The sequence below is a fragment of the Mobula birostris genome, chromosome 11 (genome assembly GCF_030028105.1).
Source record: "Mobula birostris isolate sMobBir1 chromosome 11, sMobBir1.hap1, whole genome shotgun sequence".
Taxonomy (NCBI): Eukaryota; Metazoa; Chordata; class Chondrichthyes; order Myliobatiformes; family Myliobatidae; genus Mobula; species Mobula birostris.
In genome coordinates, this window is record NC_092380.1 from 52,691,975 (window position 1) to 52,716,453 (window position 24,479).

General features: G+C 42.5%; 1 protein-coding gene across 5 annotated transcripts in view; it reads left to right on the top strand.

Moving 5' to 3' along the window:
- The window catches only part of atg13 (ATG13 autophagy related 13 homolog (S. cerevisiae)), a 128,993-nt gene that overhangs the window by 79,081 nt on the left and 25,433 nt on the right, over nucleotides 1-24,479 (top strand). For 3 of the 5 annotated variants that reach the window (XM_072272242.1, XM_072272239.1, XM_072272245.1), the window contains one exon: nucleotides 22,214-22,330. The exons of the other annotated variants lie outside the window; for them this stretch is intronic. In XM_072272242.1, the coding sequence (XP_072128343.1) occupies nucleotides 22,214-22,330 (117 nt within the window). The remainder of the gene's footprint in view (nucleotides 1-22,213; nucleotides 22,331-24,479) is intronic. 5 annotated transcript variants of the gene reach the window in all.

Genomic DNA, 24,479 nt, shown 5'->3' on the forward strand with positions numbered 1-24,479 from the left:
TTTGCTGATAGCTCAGCTATTGTTGGCAAAATTTCAGATGGTGATGAGGAGACATACAGGAGCGAGATAGCTCAGCTGGTTGAGAGATGTCGCAACAACGACCTTGCATTCAACATCAGTAAGACCAAGGAATTGATTGTGGAAGGGTAAGTTGAAGGAACACAGGCAGGTCCTCATTGAAGAATCAGAAGTGGAAAGGATGAGCAGTTCCAAGTTCCTGAGTGTCAACATCTCAGGAGCAATCCTGGCTCCAACATATTGATGCAATTACAAAGAAGGCACGACTGCAGCTATATTTCATTAGGAGTTTGAGGAGAACTGGTATGTCACCAAGACATGAGCAAATTTCTACAAATGTACTGTGGAGAGCATTCTGATTGGTAGCATCACCATCTGGTATGGAGGGGCCACTGTACAGGATCGGAAAAAGCTGCAGAAAGTTGTAAAGCCTGCTAGCTCCATCATGAGCACGAGGCTCCCCTGCCCCAGGTCACCTTCACGAGGTGATGTCTCTAAAAGATGACATCCATCATTAAGGACTCACATAACCCAGGAAAGGAGGTAGAGAACCCTGAAGACACGCTGAACATTTCAGGAAGTCTCATCCCTTCTGCCATCAGCTTTCTGAATGGATAATGAACCTATGAACGCTTCCTCAGTATATTTTCTCCTTTTTGCACTACCTAGTTATTTTGCTATATATGCTTATTGTAATTTGTTTTTATTACTACATATTACTATGTACTGCTGCTGAAAAACAACAGATTTCACCAGATGTGCTAGTGATATTAAGTTTGATTCGGATTCTGAAATATGTTCCATGGTCAGAGTTGATGTGACACGGTGATCCTTATCTTGGAGTATAGTCCTTGATCAGTGTTCTTGCTTTGTGTATGTGGAGGAAAATATTGTGAGTTAAAGATTTTGATAGGCGCAGGGTTAATATTGGATTTTTGAGTATGGAAACCAGTTTCCAGCTTAGTTGTTAGAGATATGCCCTTGGCTTTCAGTAGAGACGATTCTTAGAATAAATACTTGCAGTTGCTTATCTTGTAAGAATTAGACTCAAGGATATGAGACAAACTGTCAATACAAAGTTGTACACAGTTAATTTTTGGCTGTTGCTATGGGTATAGGTTATCACAAGAAAACTGCATGTGAACCTAGCTTCATCATCATCATCAGGTGCCATGCCCAGTTTGAGCTTTGACTGCCATGGCTCACACACTCCTGTTTCAGGTTATGTGGATCAATTCATTGGTATTCATTTACAGTTCTCTGGCTGCTGTCTCCATCATCATTTGCCTTTGCCTTCCTCTTGCTTTCTTCCCTTCAATCTTTCCCATAATTACAGTGCATTCTAACTCGTCTTTCCTAATCACCTGTCCAATGAAGTCACATTGCCTTTTCATGATCTCATACATTATTTCGCTTTTTGTGCTTGCTCTGTTCATGACATCCACATTAGATATTCGTTTCATCCATGATATTCTTTGCATCCTCCTCAAAAACCACATCTCTGCTGCTTCAATTTGTTTCCTCATGTTACTAGATATTGTCCAACATTCTGAGCCATATAACATAACTGGATAAACGTATCATTCAGTGCTGTGAGGTGGGTTGTCATGCCTAGTTTAGTGTTGGTCAGTATACTCTTCATTCTCATAAAGGTGTCTTTTGCCATCCCTATTCTTCTTTTGATGTCCATGTCGCACCTGCCATCTGATGCCACCCAGCTTCCTAAGTAGCAGAAGTTCTTTACTTGTTTTATGTCTTCCCCGTTTATTCTCAGCCTGCAAATAGGATTCTCCTTCTCTTTGGATATCACCATACATTTTGTCTTTTGGCAATTGATAGATAGACCCATTTTTGCACTTCTTCAACAACTATATCAATTAAGTTTTGTAGTTCTTTCTCCGTACGTGCATTGAACATAGTGTTATCAGCATATCTAAAATTATTGATGTTTTCACCTGCCAACTTTGATTCCCAAGATGTCTCTTATTTTTTGTAATATTGTTTCACTGTACACATTAAATAAATCAGGGGAGAAAATACACCCTTGTCTAACGCCTCTCTTGATTTTCGTAAACTGACTCACTTCTCCATCTATTCTTACAGTGGCAGTTTGTTCCCAGTACAGATTTCTGATTAGGCGGAGGTCTTTCGAATCTAGATCTAGAGTTTCCTGTAATGTTTCGAATAACTTATTGTGCTTCACTTTATCAAATGCTTTTGTGTAGTCGATAAAACAAACAAACAAATCTTTTTGCACTTGAATAGCTCGTTCTGATAGTATCCTTAACATCAATATCGTGTTTCTTGTACCTCTGTCTTTCACAAAACCACATTGTTCTTTACCTATTTCAGCTTGTATCTTACTTTTAGCTCTTGTCATCAAAATTCTTAGAAGTATCTTAGTGATATGACTCATTAATCTTATGGTCCTATGTAATTCACATTCTATTGCTCCAGGTTTCTTAGGAAGAGTGATAAATACTGATTTTTTCATTTCTTTTGGTATTATTCCAGTCTCATAAATGTCATTGATTAAATCAGTAAATTTTTCAATTCCATAATCTTCAAGGGCGATAATTTCTTCTATTACTAATTCATCAGGACCTGCTGCCTTTCCTTTCCTCACCTTATTTATTGCATTGCGAACTTAAGATTTTAAAATACTGGGACCTTCAATTTTCCTCTTAATTTCTGGTTTTAGGCCTCGGTCGTCTTCAAACAATTCCTGAATATACTCAGTCCATCTGTTCATAATCTCATCTTTTTCCATGATAATGGTACCATCCTTTGCTTTCAAACATCCACCTGAAGAACAGAGGAGCTTTTTATCAGTGATATTCTTGATTTGTTGATGTAACCTTTTTAGATCAGTAAGAGGGATTCTTTCTCATTGCTCACATTCCTGGTTTAACCATTCTTCTTTGGCTTTTTAATATAAGCCTTTAACTTTTTTACCTAAGGACTTACGTTCTATAGGATTTGCTTTCTTCCGTCTCCTTTCTTCCACTAGATTTTTGATTTCATCTGTCATCTATTTATTCTTTGTGCTTATTTCTTTTTTAGGAATCACTGACTTTGTTGATTCTACCAAGCATCCTTTAAAGAGTTAAACTTCATTTCTACATGATTGTTATCATATTCAACAGATTCTATTTCTAGACTTCGAAATCTCTTCCTTACTTCAATTGTAAATTTTTGTCTTAAGTTTTCTTCTTTAATTAATTGTGAGTAGTCAAGGGATTGTTCAGGTTTTTGCTTCTAGCTTATCTTTTCTAATTCACAAGGTTAATCAAACAGCCTTAGCTTTTACAGTTGATTTGTACATGCATAAAAGGAGCTGTGCTTTCTGTATTATTTGGAGTTTGAAACCCACTGTTAGAGGTCCATTCCCCACAATATCGTGAATAAAGCACTTTTTACTTCAAAGTCTGTGCCTAATTTACTTGCAATCAACTTTAATCAAATTCCCTTGGCAAATTAATTTCCTAACTGTGAGTGGCAGTGGCATTCCTTGCTGGAATAGCTTCCATCTTAGGAACTTGTCCACTGTTGCCAGTACATCGGTGTATCCTTGCCACTTCTACAAAATAATGTAGTTCACTTGTAAATGTAAAAATGGACCAGGTGGAGCAGGAGCACTTAATTGCAGTACCTTCTCCACTGCTCTAGAATTTACTTTCTGGTATGTCATGCATCTTTCAAACATTGGTTGAGCTTGTGCCCTGAACTTTGGATTCCACCACCTCTGGGAAAATCTGCTGTGCCAGATAAGGAAGCAACGTAGCTAGAGGTACTAGTCTATGAGTATTGTCATTATCTCCATGCTCCATCACTGTTTAATCTCCCACCGTTCTCCATCCTAATCACTTTTTCTGGTTAGAGCATTGAGCTTGCATCTCTCAAATACCTTGTGTGTTCGTCGGTGATGCAGAATTGAACTTAGTTTCCGTAACTTCAGTTATCGGATTCACCTCATGTGATCCCGATACTTCTAATTCTTCTATCTTTTTTACTATTTCTACTACTTGTATTCTTTTTACCCCTTACCATGGCGGCTGCCTTTTTGCGATTTCATCCACAAATGCACTTCCACGGTTTTCCATTGTAGTTATTTTGACATGGCTTTCACATTTTAATACAGCCACTTTTGATGGCAATTATATAACATTCGTATGTCCCTACAGCTGTAAGAAATTCCCTTTCTGTCCTTAAGCTCCCAAAATCATGAACAACTTCAAAAGCATATCAAAAATCAGTGTAGATATGAGCCAGTTATCCTTCTGCCACCTTACTGATTTCAATCAGAGCTTTCAGTTCTGCCTGCTGCAGAATTACCAGGAGCCATGCTTCCTGAGTCCAACATTTCCATTTCAGAAGCAATGGCCCACACAGCCTTGTGAATTCAATCGCTGGAGAGCCAACAGAATCAAGAGAGGTGTTTCTTTGTAATAATTTGCATCTTCATGACATGTTATTATTCTTGCACAGTTATGGTCACCATGGTCAGCACATTGATATCCAATCATTAAGTTAACATATAAGCCATCTGGTTTTTGCTCTATCAAGGCAAACAAGGGCTTAGTTGTTTTTTGAATTCAACAATACTTCCATTACATTAAACATTGTTGAAACCATGTCATCAAATTAGAATTTCCCTTTTTTTGCAAAGCGGGGGATTGAGTTTGTTTCTGTTATCCACCTTGTTTCCTATACCAACAACTTCTACCCCAATGTCATTTTTTTAACCACAAAACTGACATTTGGTCTTAAGGGAATTACCTAGGCATTGTGGCTCAGACTGAGTTTGCTGTGGTACACACGGTGAATTCCAGTCCTGCTTTCCTGTTGGTTAATGGGTGTTGGCCGCTGACTCACCTGCAGCAGCTGTGGCTGTTAACTAGTAAGCAATGACAGTTGACCAATGGTCAGTGGCTATTGATCAACAGATAGCTAACCCACCTGCAATAATCTTACTTGGATTTCGACATCATGTTCTACTTTTTTTAGATTAGTTTAGATTCAACTTTATTGTCATTGTGCCGAGTACAGATACAAAGCCAATGAAATGCAGTTAGCATCTGACCAGAAATGCAAAGAATAGTGTTATTTACAAAATAACTGCAAATAAAAAGTAAGTGCTACAGCACACAAATATAAAAGTACTGAGACAGTCCAATATGGGCGCAGTACTGTTTAGCGCTGTGATGTGAGGTTCAGCAGGGTCACAGCCTCAGGAAGGGGAGGCTCCTGTAGTGCCTACCGGATGGGAGGAGAGTAAAAAGTCCATGGTTAGGGTGAGATGCAATCTTGATAATGCTTTTCTCCCTGCCCAAGCAGCCTTTATGGTAGATGTTCTCAGTGGTGGACAATTGGGTGCCGATAATCCGCTGGGCAGTTTTCACCACACGAGGGAGTGCTTTGCGGTCTGATACGGGACAATTGCTATGCCACACTGAGATGCAGTTGGTGAGTATGCTCTCAGTGGTACAGCGGTAAAAAGTCCGTCAGTATCCTGGGACAAAGGTGAACTTTCTTGACGTTCGGCAGGAAATAAAGGTGCTGTTGCACCTTTTTGACCAGGAGGGAGGAGTTCAGGGATCAGGTGAGATCCTCGGAAATGTGGACACCAAGGAATTTGAAGCTTGATACACGCTCCACTACAGGTCCGTTGATGTAGATGGGGACATGAGTGTGGCTCCTAGCATGCCTGAAGTTCACAATGATCTCCTTGGTCTTCTGGGTGTTAAGGGCCAGGTTGTTGTTGGCACACCACGCGGCCAGGTGCTGGACCTCGTCGCTGTAGGCTGTCTCGTCATCCGCTCTGATCAGGCCAACCACCATCAAGTCTGCGAACTTGATAATGGAGTTAGAACCATGTACAGGAATGCAGTCATAGGTGAAAAGGGAGTACAGAAGAGGGCTCAGCACACATCCTTGAGGCATGCCGGTGTTCAGGGTGAGAGTGGAGGAGGAGAGGTTGTCTAACTTAACTGATTGGGGTCTGTTAGTCAGAAAGTCCAAGGTCCAATTGCAGAGGGATGTGCTGATACTAAGCAGGCGAAGTTTGGCAATCAGCTTGGAGGGGATCACAGTATTGAATGCCGAACTAAAGTCAATGAACAGCATTCTGACGTAAGAGTTGGGGCTGTCCAGGTGGGTCAGGGCAGAGTGAAGTATCGTGGAGATGGCGTCCTCTGTTGACCTGTTGGTGCGATAGGCAAGTTGATGGGGGTCCAGGGTAGTGGGCAGACAGGATTTCAGATGTGATAGAAACAGTCTCTCAAAGCACTTTGCATTGATGGGAGTGAGTGCAACTGGGCGGAAGTCATTCAGGCCCGTGGCAGTGGAATGCTTCGGCACTGGCACGATGGTAGCGATCTTGAAGCTTGTGGGGACAACTGCCTGGGCCAGGGACAGATTAAAAATGTCCGTGAAGACCCCGGCCAACTGCCCTGCACAGACTCTGAGCACACAGCCAGGTATTCCATCTGGACCAGCTGCCTTCCGTACATTCACCCTGCTCAGGGTGGCGCAAACATCAGAGGTGGAAAGTGAGAGAGGCAGTTCACCAGGTGGGAGATCCGCTTTGAGGGTGACCTCCTTGTTCTCTTGGTCAAAGCAAGCTTAGAAGTAATTGAGTTCATCAGGGAGGGAAACAGAGCTGGAAGGGGGCACAGTACTAGGTGGTTTGAGGTCTGTAATAATCTGTATGCCATGCCACATGTGCCGGGGTTCCAAGGAGTTGAAATGTTCCTGAATTCTCTGTCTGTATATGTGTTTAACCTGAGAGATTCCCCTCCTCAGGTTGGCCCTGGCTGAGCTGTAAGCCTCTCGGTCTCCAGACCTGAAGGCTGAATCTCTGGCTTTGAGCAAGAGGCAAACTTCTCTGTTCATCCATGGTTTCTGATTGGGGAAAACTTTTATTTGTTTTTGTGATGTCGCTCTATCTACACACTTGATGATGTGCTCAAGGACAGAGTTGGTATATAAATCAATGTTAACCTGAGAGTCTGTGGTGGCATGGGCAGCAAACGTGCTCCAGTCTGTGTGCTGGAATTGGTGCTGAAGAGCAGAGTCAGCACCCTCCAGCCAGATCTTAACAGTCTTCATTGTGGGTTTCACACGTTTAATGACCGGGCTATACTTGGGAAGCAGAAACAATGAAAGATGGTCAGACTGTCCCAGGTGGGGGAGGGTAGTGGCTTTGTAAGCGTCAGCCACATTTGTATAGACATGATCTAACGTTTTATTTCCCCTTGTGGTGCATGATACATTTTGGTAAAATCTTGGAAGCGCGGTACATAGGTTACAATGATTAAAGTCCCCAGCGACAATAAAGGCTCCGTCTGGATGCAATGTCCGCAGCTTGCTAATAGGGGCACTGAGGTCTTTCATGTCTACTTTAGCATTAGCATCCGGTGGAACATAAACTGCGACAGCAATGATGCATGTAAACTCTCGAGGTTGATAAAAAGGTCTGCACTTAATAATCAGGTATTCCAGATCAGCAGAGCAATAAGTGTCAGCAGTGGTAGAGTTAGTACACCATAATTGATTCACATAGATGCATAAACCACCTCCCCTACTTTTACCTGTCGCTGTTGCAGCTCTGTCAGCCCTGAAGACCGTGTGCCCTTCCAGTTCCACCTTGTTGTTTGGGACATCACTGTTTAGCCACGTCTCCGTAAAAAACATGACGTTGCCATCCATAAGCTGCCTTTGTGTAAGGGTCCAAGTCTTTAGTTCGTCCAGCTTGTTCGTCAGAGACTGAACATTGGCGAGGAAGATGCTAGGTAGCACTGGCCTGTGTGGATTTAGCCTTAGCCTAGCACACAAACCTCCACGCTTCCCCCGTCTTTGTTTACGGTCTCGATGTTGGCACCGGGCCCTTCCGGTCGGAGCAAGTTGAATGCAAGTCCTTGGTGTCCTTACTAACTCCGGAGGTCATTAGTCGAAGTTGAATGAATAGTCCAAAACTATGTTGGTGCATTGATAGTTAATGTCCAAAAATGACTGTTTGCTGTAAGTGTAGTTCGCATAGCTGAATCGAGCGAACACACAGGAAACAAGCAGATAAATTAACACTATTTTTCGAAATCTGGGAAGACACTGAGCCTCTTGATACACATGCACCGCCATCTCTCAGACTTATCACTTGGTTGGTGGTTTGCACTAGCTCGCTATGTGGAACACCATCTTTACTCCAGTTCAGTTTTGTCAGCTTCACTGTTTTTTCCATCATCTGGTTTCAAGCCATCCATAAAAATTGTCTTCAAGGGGCCATATGTAGAGTGCTCTATGTTATCTTCATTTATTCCTGGAACTGCTGGCCACACCATTCTGTAGTGTTCCTCATATTCAGAAACATCCTTGGAAACATTTGCTTGCACAATCAACCACTTCCCTTGATTAGAGTCTGTACTTAATAGTACCACCTCTTAATAGCATCCCAACCACCTTTAATATTTTCTTTATCAGCCCCCATGTTGTCATCATTTCTACAACTCAATTGTCTGGTTTGCTGAGAAGACAACATAACAGCTAAAATGTGAATGCCATCATATGGGTGCAGTTTATAGCTCTTCTTAATATGTTGAAGCTCAGCCCAGGTCTTCAAACTTCCTTTTTTAGGATGTGCAACTTCTTTGGACCATTTATTCATCTTTTCCAGTTCAGATGATTGATGGAAAACCATCTGTCTTCTTTCATAGCTTCCATTTTCAGTCTTTCATATCTTCACTACCTTGGTCTTTATTGGAGCAAACCATGTCATAGCTGCCAATCCTCTTGTTTCATTATTGTCACCCTCACTTGAGTCACTAGAGGTTGCTGTAGGGTCCATGTCATGTCCTTGCCATAATTTCTTGGAGTTCAGATGGTCGCATTGTCTCAGAAGACTATCCAATGTAGGGCAACACACATAAAAGTTGCTGGTAAACGCAGCAAGCCAGGCAGCATCTCTAGGAAGAGGTACAGTCGACGTTTCGGGCCGAGACCCTTCGTCAGGACTAACTGAAAGGAGAGATAGTAAGAGATTGAGAGGGGGAGGGGGAGATCCAAAATGATAGGAGAAGACAGGAGGGGAAGGGACTGCTGCGTTCACCAGCAACTTTTATGTGTGTTGCTTGAAATTCCAGCATCTGCAGATTTCCTCGTGTTTGCGTTTTTATATCCAATGTTTCTCCAGGAGGTGTGTCACTGGCAGGACTGCCCACTTGAGGCCCCTGTTGTGTGTTCTGATACCTCTTCAGTTTGCTTTGAAGCTCTGTACAATGTACCATGATTTAATTACACTTACCATGCTATTCTTTCACCCATTCAGTTCATGCAAAAATTTGCTCTTTAAACTCCTTACTGTCACAATCATACTGTTTTGTAGTTTATCGCAGCTCCCCCTTTCCTTTGCCAATTGACCAAGTGTTTGCTTAAGCTCACAGATTTGTCTTTCTAACCCTGCACACTCGCACTTACTTCGCTGTGATAATATAATAACATCCAGCCAGTCTTCTTTCCCCAAAGACATTCTCTGGATCTTATTGCATACCTTCACAATATCATATAAGAACCACCTATCTTTTGATCTACATTGATGGTATATTTCATCTGGATTTTTTCATTAATCTTAACAAACTGAAATGCTTTATTCAGGTAAGAACTCAAGCCCTCGGTCATCTGTTCACACATAGCTGGAAATTCAACTCCCCTTTTCATAAGTTTCACGACCTTGACTATTGTCTTAATTCAGTGTCGCAGAATACTTATTTTGTGCATACTTGGACTATGATTGAAATACCTTGGGATTGCAATCAAAATATCATAGGATTGTAATCGGAGTATCTTAGGATTGCAAACAGCAGTTTTTTTCCATTGGATTGCAATCTTAATTTTTTTTTCCAAAAGCACCAGATTACAAATCGAGAGGTTTCTTATGTACTCCACTGGGTAGTACAAATTTAATTAGAGCATGATGGTAATTTTAGTGCTCAACTGACTTCTAGCATAGCAATCTATATTAGAGATTTTCTTCACTATGAAACTTCCATTAGATGGTATATTAAAGCAAGATCTAGCAATCACTCAGCCGGTAAGAAAATTGAAACAATTCTTACCTCCTTTTTAAAAATGGGTGCCAAAAGGTCCACTTCATCTGGAATTCTCCTTAGTCCTCAAATCTTCACAGCTATCCACTGGCTATGCCAAAGGTGTTGGATGCTGATGTTTTTGATCCAAGATGTCTTCATCGCTATCTTGTTCCACAGAGCTTCCAGCTCTATTTTCAGGCCTCCCAGACTGTACCCACTGAGAATCCCAGTTACCTGCCCACCACTTCTCCCTCCAGGTTCTACGCACCATCATCTCTGCTATGTGGAGATACCTCCAGGCCCCGTCTCAGTCTCCGCCACAGCTCTGAGCCTCTCTCTCTCTTCCGCCTGCCATGGACCTCTGTCATGTATCCTCCGCCAGATCCGCACCTTCAGTTGCCAGTTGTATTCCCTCTTTGCGGCCAGAAAGGATCGGAAGATCACCCGTCTCCAGACCGCAGATCCCGCCATCTCCAGCTCCAGTTGTGATGGCCTCGGCAACTCCAGACCGTGACCCATTCCACCTCTCACTCAGACTTCAATTCAGTCAGTCACCTCCAAACAATGGATCCCATCGTCTCCATCTCTGGATACCCACGTACCCACCGTCGCCAATTGCAGCTCCAAAGCGAGGATCCCACCATTGCCAAATCTAGTCCCAATGACCCCCGATGCCTTCAGGTGCAAATTACGTAGCCTCTGGTTCTGGCTCCAGCTTCGACCTTGGTCGCACCACCTCCAAGCCAACACATTCCTCTCTGCTGCTGGGCTCCCTGGCTCCTCTGTCACCTCTTGAGTCCTCAGAGCCTCCATCTTCCTCTCTCCCCACCTTGCCTGAACACCACAACCCACCCACCTCCTCTGACGCCACCAACTCTTTCCCCCCCCATCCCATCTCTAATCCCTACTGTGTCTCCACTTCTGACTTTCCCCTCTCTGAGGCAGAACCTTTTGTCCTTAGCAAGGGCCTTATCTTTTTTTCCCCCTTCACTCATACCTCAGTGAGCTTCATGCCCACCACAATGCCAAGCTCCTCTTCTATTGCCTCCATCTCCAAGCCCACTTTGACAAGAGTTCCCCACACTGCACCGATGACCCCTCCTCCTGTCTGCAGGCCTCCTCCTCTTCTTGGCCAACCCACTCTGATTCTCTGCCTACCCTGGATCTTTTCACCTTGAACTGCTGACGAGCCAACAACCACTCGACCTAAGCACTCCTCTCTCCTCCTCGAACCTTACCTGCTCTGAATACACTGCCTTCCACTCTGTCCACATAAATCCCAGCCTTTACATCAAACCCACAGATAAAAGGGATGCTGTTGTAATGTGGTGGACTGACCTCTACCTTGCTGAGGCCAGGTGGCAATGCTCAGACACCTCTTCTTGCTTACCCTTTGTAAAGAATCCCACTCCAGACCGTCCAGCCACTGAATCTTGCACCATCACTAACTTTATCAAATCTGGAGATCTTCAATGCACTGCCACCAATCTCATAGTTTCCTGACCCTGCACTGCTCATTTCTTCGTCCTACCCAAGATGCAGAAACTTGACTGTCTGCGTAGATCCATTGTCTCTGCCTGCTCCCGCCTCACTGACCACTGTGTCTGCATACTTCGTCTCCACTCTATCCCCTAGGTTCAGTCCCTTCCCCCCTACATCTGCGATGCCTGACATGCTCTCTATCTCCTCAGCAACTTTCAATTTCCTGGCCTTGACTGCCTCATTTTCACCATGGATGTCCATTTCCTATACGCTTTCATCCTGCATCAAGAAGGTCTTAGCGCTGTCCATTTTTTACTCAACATGAGACCCAATCAGTTCCCTTCCACCACTATCCTGCTCCATCTGGTAGAACTTTCTTGTACCCATGCTGAATTTCATCAATTTTGCCTACAGCTTCCACCCTGCCTTTATATTCACTTGGTCCTCCTTCTTCAAAGAATGGAGTTTCCCTTCCTTCACCATTGATGCTGCCCTCGTCTGCATCTCCTCCAGTTCCCGGACATCTGCACTCACCCCATCTTCCCATCGTTTTAACAGGGATAGGGTTACTCTTGATCTCACCTATCACCCCATGAGTCTTCACATCCAACACATCATTCTCCACAACTTTCACCAGCTTCAACAGAATCCTACCACCAAACATATCGTTACTTCCCTTCCCCCTCTTCCCCACTCTCTGCTTTCCATAGGGATCACTTTGCTCCGTGCTTCCCTTGTCCATGTGTTCCTTCCCACTAATCTCCCTCCTGCCGCATGTCCCTGCAAGTGAGACTAATGTCACACCTGCCCATACAGCTTCTCCCTTACCTCCATTCAAGGCCTCAAACGTTCCTTTTAGGTGAGGCAACATGTCACCTGCAAGTTTGTTGGGGTTGTCCATTGTATCTGGTGTTCCCGATGCAGCCTCTTCTACATTGGTGAGACCTGACTAAAATTGGGGGATCACAGTCCACTCCATCTCTAAAAGTGGAATTGGCGGAGGTGAACCGTTTCAATTTCTGTCTCCCTATTCCAGTTCTGATATGTCACTCCAGAGCCGCCTCTTCTGTCACAATGAGGCCATTTTCCTCCAGCATTTTGTGTATGTTGCTCTGGATTTCCAGCATCAGCAGAATCACTTGTGTAACCAATGAGCTTAGCATGACTTAATAGGGGTGACAACCGCAACGGCAACCACCGGAAAACACACTGAACAATTACATATAAGTAGTTAATTATATAAAAATACAAACCAACATAAGACCTACAAGGAAAATAACAATTATACAGTCTAATTCAACATAGACAAATTAGCAGTCACTTCAATAAATGTGGTTTGTGGATCAATCTCATTCCTTAATGTTAACAGGGTATTGAGGCATATATGGCTAATGTAACATGAACTTCCAAAAGCTGATCAGTTGGATGCTAATAATTGACTTGCCAACAAGATTGAAGACCATGGAATAAAAAGAAATTTAGCAGCATATAGAAGAAATTGGATTAGTTAATAGGATCCTGAATAGTCATGAAAAGCTGTTGTTAAAATTGGGGGGAAATGTACAATGGAGTTCCCCAGGGGTCAGTACAAGTATTTTTTTTAACATGCATTAATAGTTCAGACTCAGTTGTACAGGGACAATTTCCAAATGGAAAAAGGCCATATCAGCCAGCTTTGCTCTAATTGTTTCTTGAATTTGGGAAAAGAAGAGATCTTGTAAATTCTTTCATCTTCAGTATTCTCATGGTATTATAATTGCAGGATCTCTCGTTCAAAGCACATTATTCCCTAAAGAGTTCTGTGTACCTTTTTATTTCCCCTTGTATATTGTTTCTCCTAGGCTGTAGGCTTTTAGAATCTATGCTTGGTAAACTTGTACTACTTCCTGATATATCATACTTTTATGTTTGCTGTTTTTATTTTTGATGGCCTTTCTGCTCTTCATCTACCCCCTTTATTTTAAGAATAAAGCACACCCATAAGTGAGCGTCATGGATCCATTATGCAGAAGACACTGCTTCAACTTTCAGGATTCTAAATTAGATCATAAAACATTGGAGCAGGATTAGGCTATTTGGTCCATCAAGTCTATTCTGCCAAGACTGATTTATTACTTCTCTAACCAATCTGCTCCTTTCTTCCTGTAACCTTAGACGCCCCCACTAATCAAGAACATATCAACCTCTGCTTTAAATATACTCAATGACTTGGCCTCCACAGCCATTTGTCGCAACAGTTTCCACAGATTTATCATCCTCTGGCTAAAGAAATTCTTCTTCATCTCTGTTCTAAATAGTCATCCTCTATTCTGAGGCTGTGCCTTCTGACTAGATTCACCCACTATAGGAAACAACCTCTCCACATCCACTCTAGGCCTTTCAATATTTGATAGCTTTCAATGAGATCCTCCTCCATTCTTCTAAACTCAAGTGAGTACAGGCCCAGAGCCATCAAAAGCTCCTTCATGTTAACTCTTTCATTCTTGGGATCATTCTTATGAACCTCCTTTGAACCCTGTCCAATGCCAAAACATCTTTTCTTACATAAGGAGCTCACACTAATCCAGTGTGATCGAACCAATGCCTGATAAAGCCTAAGTGTTACATCCTTGCTTTTGTATTCTAGTCCTCTTGAAACTAATGCTAACATTGCATTTGACTTCAATTGACGAACCGTTAGGAAATCCTGCATAAGGATGCACAAGTCCCTCTGCACCTCTAATTTTTTAATTTTTTCACCATTTAGAAAATTGTCCATGCCTTAATTCCTTCCATCTAAGTGCATGACCATGCACTTCTCCATATTTATATTCAAAGACACTTTTTTTGCCCATTTTCCCCATTCCAAGTCTCTCTACAAGCACTGTGCTTCCTCAACACTGCCTGACCCACCACCTATCTGTATCACCTGCAAACTTGGCCACAGAGCCATCAGTCCCATTATCCAAGTTGTTGACTTAAACTGTGAAAAAAACACAAGTGGTCCCAATACTGGCCCCCTGCAGAACATCACAGGCACCCAACCAGAATAGCCGCCTTTGCCTGCTGCCAGTCAACCATTCTTCTGTCCATGTTGGTATTCTTCCTGTAATATCATGGTCTCTTATCTTGTTAAGCAACCTCATGTGTGGCACTTGTCAAAGGCCTTCTGAAAATCCAAGTAAGCAACATCCACAGACTCTTTATCTATCCTGCTTGTTAGTTCCTCAAAGAACTCCAACAGCTTTGTTAGGCAAGATTTCCCCTTAAGGAAACCATGCTGACTTTGGCCTATTTTATTTTATGCCCTCAAGTACCCTGAAATCTCATCCTTAATGGATTCCAATATCTTCCCAATCACTGAAGTGGGTCTAATTGGTCCATAATTTCCTTTCTTTTTCCTCCCTCCCTTCTTAAAGAGTGGAGTGATATTTGCAGTTCTCCTGTCCTCTGGAACTATTCCAGAATTTTGTTATTCTTGATAGATCATTACTAATGCATCCACAATCTCTTCAGCTACCTTTTTCAGAACCATGGGGTGTAGTCCATCTCATCCAGCTGACTTGGCTACCTTCAGACCTTTCAGCTTTCAAGTGTAACCTTAGTGATAGAAACTACAGTGAATTCTGCCCCTAAAAACACTCAACTTTCTGGCATACTGCCAGTGACTTCCACAGTGGAGGCTGATGCAAAATACTTATTAAGTTTATCTCCCATTTCTGCATTCCCATTACAACCTCTCTAGCGTCATTTTCCAGCGATCTGATGTGCACTTTCACCTGTCTTATTTATATATCTGAAAAATACTTTTGGTGTCTGCTTTTAAATTATTAGCTAGCTTTCCTTCATATTTCATCTTTTCTCTCGTGGTTCTTTTAGTTAACTTCCACTGGTTTATAGAATTTTCCCAATCCTCTAATTTCCCATTATTTTTGTTATATTATTTGCCTCTCTTTTGCTGTTATGCTGTCTTTGACTTCCCTTGTCAGCCATGGTTGCTTTAAAATGCTTAAATGCTTTAAATTACTGTTCTGTCATCATCCTTGATAGTGTCCATTCCAATCAACTTTGGTCAGCTCCTCTCTCATGCCTCTTTAATTCCCTTTACTTCACTGTAATACGAATAAATCTGACTTTATTGTCTCTCCGTTTGAAGCTGCAGGGTGAATTTTATCATATTCTATTCTATCACTGCCTCCTAAGAGTTCCTGTACCTTAAACTGCCTAATCAAATCTGGTTCATTTCACAATACCCAGTCCACAATTGCCTTTCCCTAGTAGGATCAACCACAAGCTGTTCTTAAAAAAAAATCTCAAAGGCATTCGACAAAGTCTGTCTTTTCAGATCCAGGACTAACCTTGATTTTTCAAATCTACCTGCATATTGAAATCTCCCATGACTATTGTAACATTGCCCTATTACATGCCTTTTCATGGAAGATATGGGTAAGCTTCATCATTGATGTTTTCATTCATTGAGGCATGCCTTCTGAGTTGTGTAAAGAGGACCAATTTTCCAGGGTCTCTGTTGGACCTTTACTGGAGAATGGTGTTATGCTACAAATGCTGATTGGTAGACCTTGGTTTGCAGATACTAAATGTAAGGCCTATTTTCTTATGCTTCAGTGAATTTATTTATAGTGACTTGGAGTTTGACCTCCACAAACTCCAATGACTGAAATTGAGATGACCTTGGATCTGGAGAGCAGGTGACATAAATTGAATAGTTTCCCATTTGTCTTGTAGATTAGCTCCATTCCATGGAGACATTTTGTTTAGGTAAAATTCAGTAATGCAGCAAATAAGACTAGAAGTGTAGGGGCAGTGACATAGCCTTCTTGACAGAGGTCTGCACCAAGATTAGGCTGTTATATATCTGATTAAATCATAGTTTGCATGCAATCATGAAGTAGATACAAGATGGTGATGTTGTTGTGAGGAGTCAGGATTACAAAGGCCATTTTTGAAGAAACATTTTTTTTTGTTTTTGAACATAGTCAAGATCCTCTGCTGAAGGAGAAATGTGGAGGATGGGCTAATATATAACAGGAAGAGAAGTTGAATCATTGGGATAATCATGAAGTCCTTGATTTTTCAAAGCAGTGTATGGATTTTCTGGACATAATTATTTTTGATTTGAGACTGTTTGCTAGAGATGTGGAGAAATCAGGAACCAAGACCTCCATCTGGAAGTTTAAATCATGTGCCAGGTGCACTCCATATTTCTGGAAGAAAAACACTTTACAGAATCTGTTTTAAGTACCAGATAGCATATAGAACATAGAACAATACAGCGTAGTATAGGCTTTTCAGTCCACAATGTTGTGTTGAGTGAGCTACGGCTTTTCTCTTTGGAGTAAAGGAGAATGAGAGGTAACTTGATAGAGGTGTTCAAGATGATATGAGGCCTTCCCTCCACCCCACATAGCCGTCCATTTTTATTTTATCCATGTGCCAATCTAAGAATCTCTTAATGCCACTAAAGTATCTTGCTGTACCATCACTCCTACACTTGCTGCTCTGTGTATATAAAATAACCAATTCCATACTTTCGATACTACCCCATACTTTCCTCCAAACACCTTAAAGTTATGTCCCCTCATATTAGCTATTTCTGCCCAGACAAAAAGTCTCCGGCTGTCCACTCTATGCCTCATATCATCTTGTACACCTCTATCAAGTTACCTCTCATCCTCCTTTGCTCCAAAGAGAAAAGCCCTAGCTCACTCAACCTATCCTCATAAAATATGCTCTCTGATCCAGGCAGCGTTCTGGAAAACCTCTGCACTCTCTCTAAAGCTTCCACTTCCTTCCTATAACAAGGTGACAAGAACTGAGCACAATAGTCCAAGTATGTTCTAGCCAGAGTTTTATAGAGGTGCAACGTTACCTTGTGGTTATTGAACTCAATCTCCTGACTAAAGAAGGCCAATACACCATACACCTTCTTAACAACCCTATCAACTTGTGTAGTAACTTTAAGGGATCTATGGACATGGACCCCAAGATCCTTTTGGTCGTCTATACCGCCAACTATCCTGCCATTAACCCTATATTCTGCCTTCAAGTTTGTACTTCCAAAGCATATCATCTCACACTTTACAGGATTGAATTCCATCTGAAATTCTCAGCATAGCCCTGCATCCTATCAATGTTCCATTTTAACCTATGACATAGTGTGATCACTCGTCTAGTATGATGTTCACATAAAGGGTTGTCTTTTGATGGGTCTTCAGGTGGGTTGACAGCCTGTTCTATCCACAGCATCACCAACCTTGGTGCCACCTGCAGACTTACTTACCCACCCTTCTACTTCCTCATCCAAGTCATTTAGAAAAAGAAAACAGAGCAAGTTCCAGAAAAGATCCCAGAGGAAATCTACTATCACCAATCTCCAGACAGAGTACACTTCATCTACTACCATTTTCTGCCTTTGTGGGCAAGCCAATTCTGAATCCACACAGCCAAGTTTCCCTGGGACCCCTGCCTCCTGATTTTCTGAATGAGGCATCCTTCTAAAGTCTATATACACCACATCCACTGCTCTGCCTTCATCAATATGTTTTGTCACTTTTCTCAAATAATTCATTCAGACTTGTGAGGCACGACCTGCCCCTCGCAAAGCCATGTTGACTACTCTGTCTCTAATAATCCCCTCCAAATGTTTGCCCACCACTGCTGTAAGACTCACTGGTCTATAATTCCTAGGATTATCCCTACTCCCTTTCTTGAGAAAGGAATATCATTTGCCACTTTCCAATTCTCTAGCACTAGTCCTGTAGCCAGTGAGGGCTCTTGGATCATCGCCAAAGGCAGTCTCTTCCCTTGTTTCTCATGGTGACCTGGGGATATATTGCATCCGGCCTCAGGGACTAATACATCCTAATGTTTTCCAAATGTTCCAGTTCACCATCTTCCTTAACGTTTGCATGCTCCATTATATCAGCTTGTTTTACACTGACCTCACATTCATCAAGGTACCTTTTACTGGTGAATACCAGAGCAAAGTATTCATTAAGGACCTCATCCAGGACCTGTGGCCATCAAACTTTACAACTCCTCCCTTGGAGGGTCAGACACCCTGAGCCAATAGGCTCGGCCTGGACTTATTTCCTGGCATAATTTACATATTACTATTTAACTATTTATGGTTTTATTGCTATTTAATTATTTATGGTGCAACTGTAACAAAAACCAATTTCCCCCGGGATCGATAAAGTATGGCTATGACTATGTCTACCTCCGACTCTAGGCACATTTCCCCTTTTATCCCAATTCTAGTCATCCTCCTGTTCTTCACGTACGTGTAGAACGCTGTGGGATTTTCCTTAGTCCTATTTGCTAAGGCTTTCTTGTGCCCCCTTCTAGCTCTCCAGTCCATTCTTCAGCTCCTTACTAGCTATCTTGTAACTCTCTAGAGCAATGTCTGATCATTTGCTCCTAAACCTTGACTATGCTTCTTTCTTCCTCTTGACTAGATGTTTCACATCTTTTCTCAGATATGGTTCCTTCACCTACCATCCTTTCCCTGTCTCAATAGTAAGTCCTATCCAGAACCCCATGAAGTGCTCCCCAGACATCTGCCACTTTCTGTTAAGCATGTCCATGAGTACATTCATTTCCATTTTACACTCCCAAGTTCCTGACTAATAGCATCATAATTCACCCTCCCCAATTAAATACATATCCCATGCTGTCTGCTCCTAGCCCTCTCCAAGCCTATGTTAAGGGTCAGAGGTATGGTTACTGTCTCCGAAATACTCAACTCACTGAGAGATCTATTACCTAACCAGGTTCATTGCCTCTTATCAGATCTGGTATTGTCTCTCCTCCAGCCAACTATCCTTTCAGCACATACCTAACAAATTCTGCCAAATCTAAACCTTTTTCATTGAGAAGGTGCCAATCAATATTAGGAAAGTTAGAGTCACCCATGTCCGCAACCCTGTTATTTTTGCATCTTTACAAAATCTACCTCCTGATCTGCACCTCAGTGTCTCAGTAGCTATTGTGGGGGTCTATAAAATGCTCCTAATAGAGTAATTGCTCCCTTCCTGTTTCTGGCTTCCATCTACACTGGCTCAGTAGAAGATCCCTCCAGTACTTCCTCCTTTTCTGTAGCTGTTCCTGATTAGCAATACCACTCCCCCACTTCTTTTTACATCCTTCCCTGTCACTTTTGAAAGATCTAAACCCTGGAACATCCAACAGCCATTCCTGCCCTCTGTCAGTACATGGAACTGTGACATTGTGACCATTACAGAGACTTGCTAAGTTCATCACCCTTGTTCCTCACCTTGCATTAAAGTAGACACATAAACCCATCCAACCGACTGCAATTATGCCCTGCATTGTCTCTCCTTACTCACAGTCTCTATATGCTGCAACTGCCTTCACACTGTCTGCCCCTTCCTCTGACCTATACCCTGGTTCTCATCCCCCTGCCAATCCAGTTTAAACCTCATTTCCTTGAATGAAATGCAAATTGCATCTGGCTTTTTTTATACAAGCTCTCTGGTGCCTCAGTCTATTGCATTTGTGGTTTGTCATAAAGTCAACAACTACCAGTAAAGATATAATGAATTCTCATTGTTCACTAGCTGATGGGAAGGTGATGGGGAAGAAACACTAGCGGAATTAACATAGAAGAATGATGTAGTATTTATGATTGAATCTCTTAATTGGGTTACATTAGTTTAGGTAAAAAATCTTGTTTAAAAATAACAAATAATTTTAATAAACATGTGCGAAATGCTGGAGGAATACAGAAGATCAGGCAGCATCTATGGAAAAGAGTATAGTTGATGTTTCAGACCAAGACCCTTCATCAGGACTGGAGAGGGAAAAATGAGAAGTCAGGGTTGGAAAGGTGGGGGGAGGGAGGAAGAAACGCAAGGTGATAGGTGAAACCGGGGGTTAAGAAGGGGGGGAAGGGAAGGGGTGAATTCAAGAGCTAGAAGTTGATTGATGAAAGAGATACAGGGCTGGAGAAGGGGGAATCTGATGGGAGAGGACAGAAGGCCTTGGAAGAAAGAAAAGGGGAGGAGCATCAGAGGGAGGTGATGGGTATGTTATCAGGTGAGAGAGGGAAAAGGGAATGGGGAATGGTAAAGGTGGGGGGGGGGGGGGCGGTCATTACCGGAAGTTCTGGAAATCGATGTTCATGCCAATAGGTTAGAGGCTACCCAGATGGGGTACAAGGTATTGTTCCTCCGACCTAAGTGTGGCCTCATCGCAACAGTAGAGACGGCAATGGACTGGCGTATTGGAATAGGAAATGAAATTAAAATGGATGACCACTGGGAGATCCCACTTTTTCTGGCAGATGGAGCGTAGGTGCTCAGCAAAGCGGTCTCCCAATCTGCGTTGGGTCTCACCAATATACTGGAGGCCATACTGGGAACACCGGATACAGTAGATGACCCCAGCAGACTCACAGGTGAAGTGTCACCTCATCTGGAAGGACTGTTCAGGGCCCTGAATGGTATTGAGGGAGGAGATGTAGGGGCAGGTGTGGTACTTGTTCTGCTTGCAAGGATACGTGCCAGGAGCGAGAACAGTGGGGAGGGGAGAGCGAATGGACAACGGAGTCACATAGGGAGTGATCCCTGCAGAAAGTAGGGGGAGGGAAAGATGTGCTTGGTGGTGGGATCCCATTGGAGATGGTGGAAGTTACAGAGAATTATGTTCTGGACGTGGAGGCTTGTGGGGTGGTAGGTGAGGAGCCCTATCCCTGGTGTGGTGGTGGAAGGATGGGGTGAGAGTAGACGTGCGCGAAGTGGAAGAGATGCGGTTGAGGGCAGCACTGATGGCAGAGGAAGGGAAACCCCTTTCATTGAAGAAGGAGGACATCTCCTTCGTTCTGGAATGAAAAGCCTCATACTGAGAGCAGATGCAGCAGAGACAGGAATTGAGGGAAGGGGATGGCATTTTTCCAAGTAACAGGGTGGGAGGAGGTATAGTCCAGGTGGCTGTGAAAGTCAGTGATTTTATAATAGACATCAGTGGATAAGCTGCCTCCAGAGATAGAGACAGAGATTGAGAAAGGGGAGAGAGGTGTTGGAAATGGACCAGGGTGGAAGTTGGAGGCAAAGTTGATGAAGTTGACAAACTCCACATGGGGGGTGCAGGAAGCAGCACCAATGCAGTTGTCGATGTAGTGTAGGAAAAGTTGGAGAGTGACACCAGTGTAGGCTTGGAACATAGACTGTTCAACGTAGCCGACAAAAAGGCAGGCATAGTTGGGACCCCTGCGAGTACCCAGTCTTCATTTTTTGTTTGAAGGAAGTGGGGGGAACCAAAGGAGAAATTACTGGAGGTGAAGACAAGTTCCACCAGACGATGGAGAGTGGTGGTGGAGGAGAACTGGTTGGGTTTGGTGTCCAGAAAGAAGCACCTTCTGGTGGGGGATGGACATCCATAGTGAAAATAAGTTTCTCGGGACCTGGGAACTGGAAATCATTGAAAAGATCAAGATTTTTAATGTTTGGATAGTAATTAAAATCTCAGAATTCAGACTCTGTACTTTTAATTTTCAATCGATAGTCTTACAGTAACATCAATCCTTTGTTTCCTTCTTGTTTCCTGTGTGCCCACTCTGATTACTATTTAGATTCTGTCTTTGTTTTCTGTGCCTTTCTTCTTTCTCCCAGCTCTACAGTTCCCGTCTTTCCTATCAGCCCTTTGCTACTCTCGGTGGTGGTTCAGCTGACCTAGCCTATACCCCAGCAGCTTTAACTGCTGGTCTAAATGCTGCTCATCCTCATCAGGTAAAGTTGATGTTTCTTGATTCAAAGTCTTGCTTTTAGCCAACGATATCAGATGAAAAGTACCGTAATTTCAGTGCAACAAAATCATAACTGAATATAACCCTGATGATCTTTCTCAGGAAAACAATTTTTAAAAATCCAAACCTACTGTACAAATGGGAGCCATGATGTGCTACTCAGCTTCTCAAGTCTATTCTGCTGTTCAACAAGTTTAAGACTGATTTGATTGTAACCAGGAGTCATTTGAGTCTAACTGTGGTAATATTTCACCTTATTTATCAGGTTTTCTACATCTTGCTTAAAAATGTTTAAAGGCTCTGCTTCCACTGCACTTTTAATGAAGAGATTCCAAAAGGTGTATTTCACCTGGAGAAAAATGTTACAATCATCACCCATAGTTCTAGATTCTCCCACATGAGGAAACATTTCCCTCCATCTCCATCCTGTTAAGAACCCTCAGGATCCTATCCTGCTCAAAATTTGATATGTTGGCTTTATGTTCTGCTATATAGGATTTCACAGCATAAACATCATACATTGAAACTGTGCAGAGCAACTTCAGGTGCATTGGGGATTATTATCTGGTATGTGCTTCTTGAAGTAGATCAAGTTGTATTTTTCAAAAAGAAATAAATTGCACTTGAAAAAGTGAAATAGGTACTTTTCACAAAAATGCTGGGGCACTGAAGCTGGATAGTTCTTTCATAGTTGGCACAAGCTTGATGACCTGCATGCCCTACTGTCCTGTGCAATTCTATCAACTTGCATGGCTGTTAAAAATTATGTTACTAGTTGCAAATTGAAATTACAGTACTTCAGGTTTATTACTTTGTATTATCATTATTATGTTTATGCAGAAAGATTCAAATAAATACTGTGCTTTGTAAAAGTATTCAGTCCCCAACCTTTTGTTCGCATAAATGAGTATTACAACTAGGGAGTTTGATCAATTTAACTGAGAATTTTTATTTGTAAATCACATGCTCCTTTTTTCACAGTAGAGCCCAAACGGGGAAAATTGTAAAGCACAAAAAGCTACAAAATTTAAAAACTGAAATGTCAGCAGTTCAAAGGTATTCATCCCCCTTTGCTCAGTGTAGCCTCTCACAGCTATTGCAGCCAGTAGTCTTTTTGGATGACTCTCTATTAGCTTTGCACAACATGATGGAGCAAGATTTGCCCATTCCTCCTTCCCAAATGGCACAAGCTGTGCCATGTTAGTTGGGGAGCAGTGGTGGACAGCAATCTTCAGGTCTTGCCAGAGATGTTTGATCAGGTTAAAGTTAGGGCTGTGTCTGGGCCACTCCAAGACATCAATTTTCTTTATTTAAAGTGACTCCATAGTTGCTCTGGCAGTGCACTTTGGGTTGTTTTCCTGCTGAAAGACAAACTTCCTCCCCGGTTTAAACTTCCTGGCAGAGGCTGGATAGTTTTTATCCAGGATCTTTCTGTATATTAGCAGCATTCATCTTCCCATCAATCATGACCAGATTTTCAATCCCTGCTGCTGAAAAGCATCCCCATAGCATTATGCTAACTTCACCATACTTTAGAGTAAGGATGGTGTTACCCGGCCGATACACAGTATTAGATTCACACTTGGTGCTACTTGGTGTTGAGGTCAAAAAGTTCTACTAGTCTCATCCAACCACAAGACTTTCTTCCACATCTTTACAGTATCTTCTAAGTGACGTCACACAAAGTCCTAATGACCAAGGATAATTTGTTTTCATGCCACTCTTACATTAATACCCTTTTTGTGCAAGGCCTCGGAGATTGTGGGGCCTGGAACTTCTCTCCAGTTGCAGCTACTGAATTCTGCTTCTCACTCAGAGTAGCCTCTCTTACAAGTGCCATTCTTCTTGAGCAACTAAGTTTTTACTCAGAAGACTCCTACGTTTTAGATTGAAAAATGACAGGAAAAAATCTATATTTCATGAAAAAAACATCCCAAAGCGTTATGAATGCTGAACAGCTTAGACATCAGCCTTCAATGATTGTTGCTCATCCTGTCATACAAAATTAGTGTGTTGGTTGTCGGTTGTTTCCGACGATAATGTAACCTTTGTGGAAGGAGTTTAGTAGGGAAAAGGTCATTGCACCAGGGCAGTTCCACTCTCCTGGCCTCAAAAAAATGTTGGTCCAATGG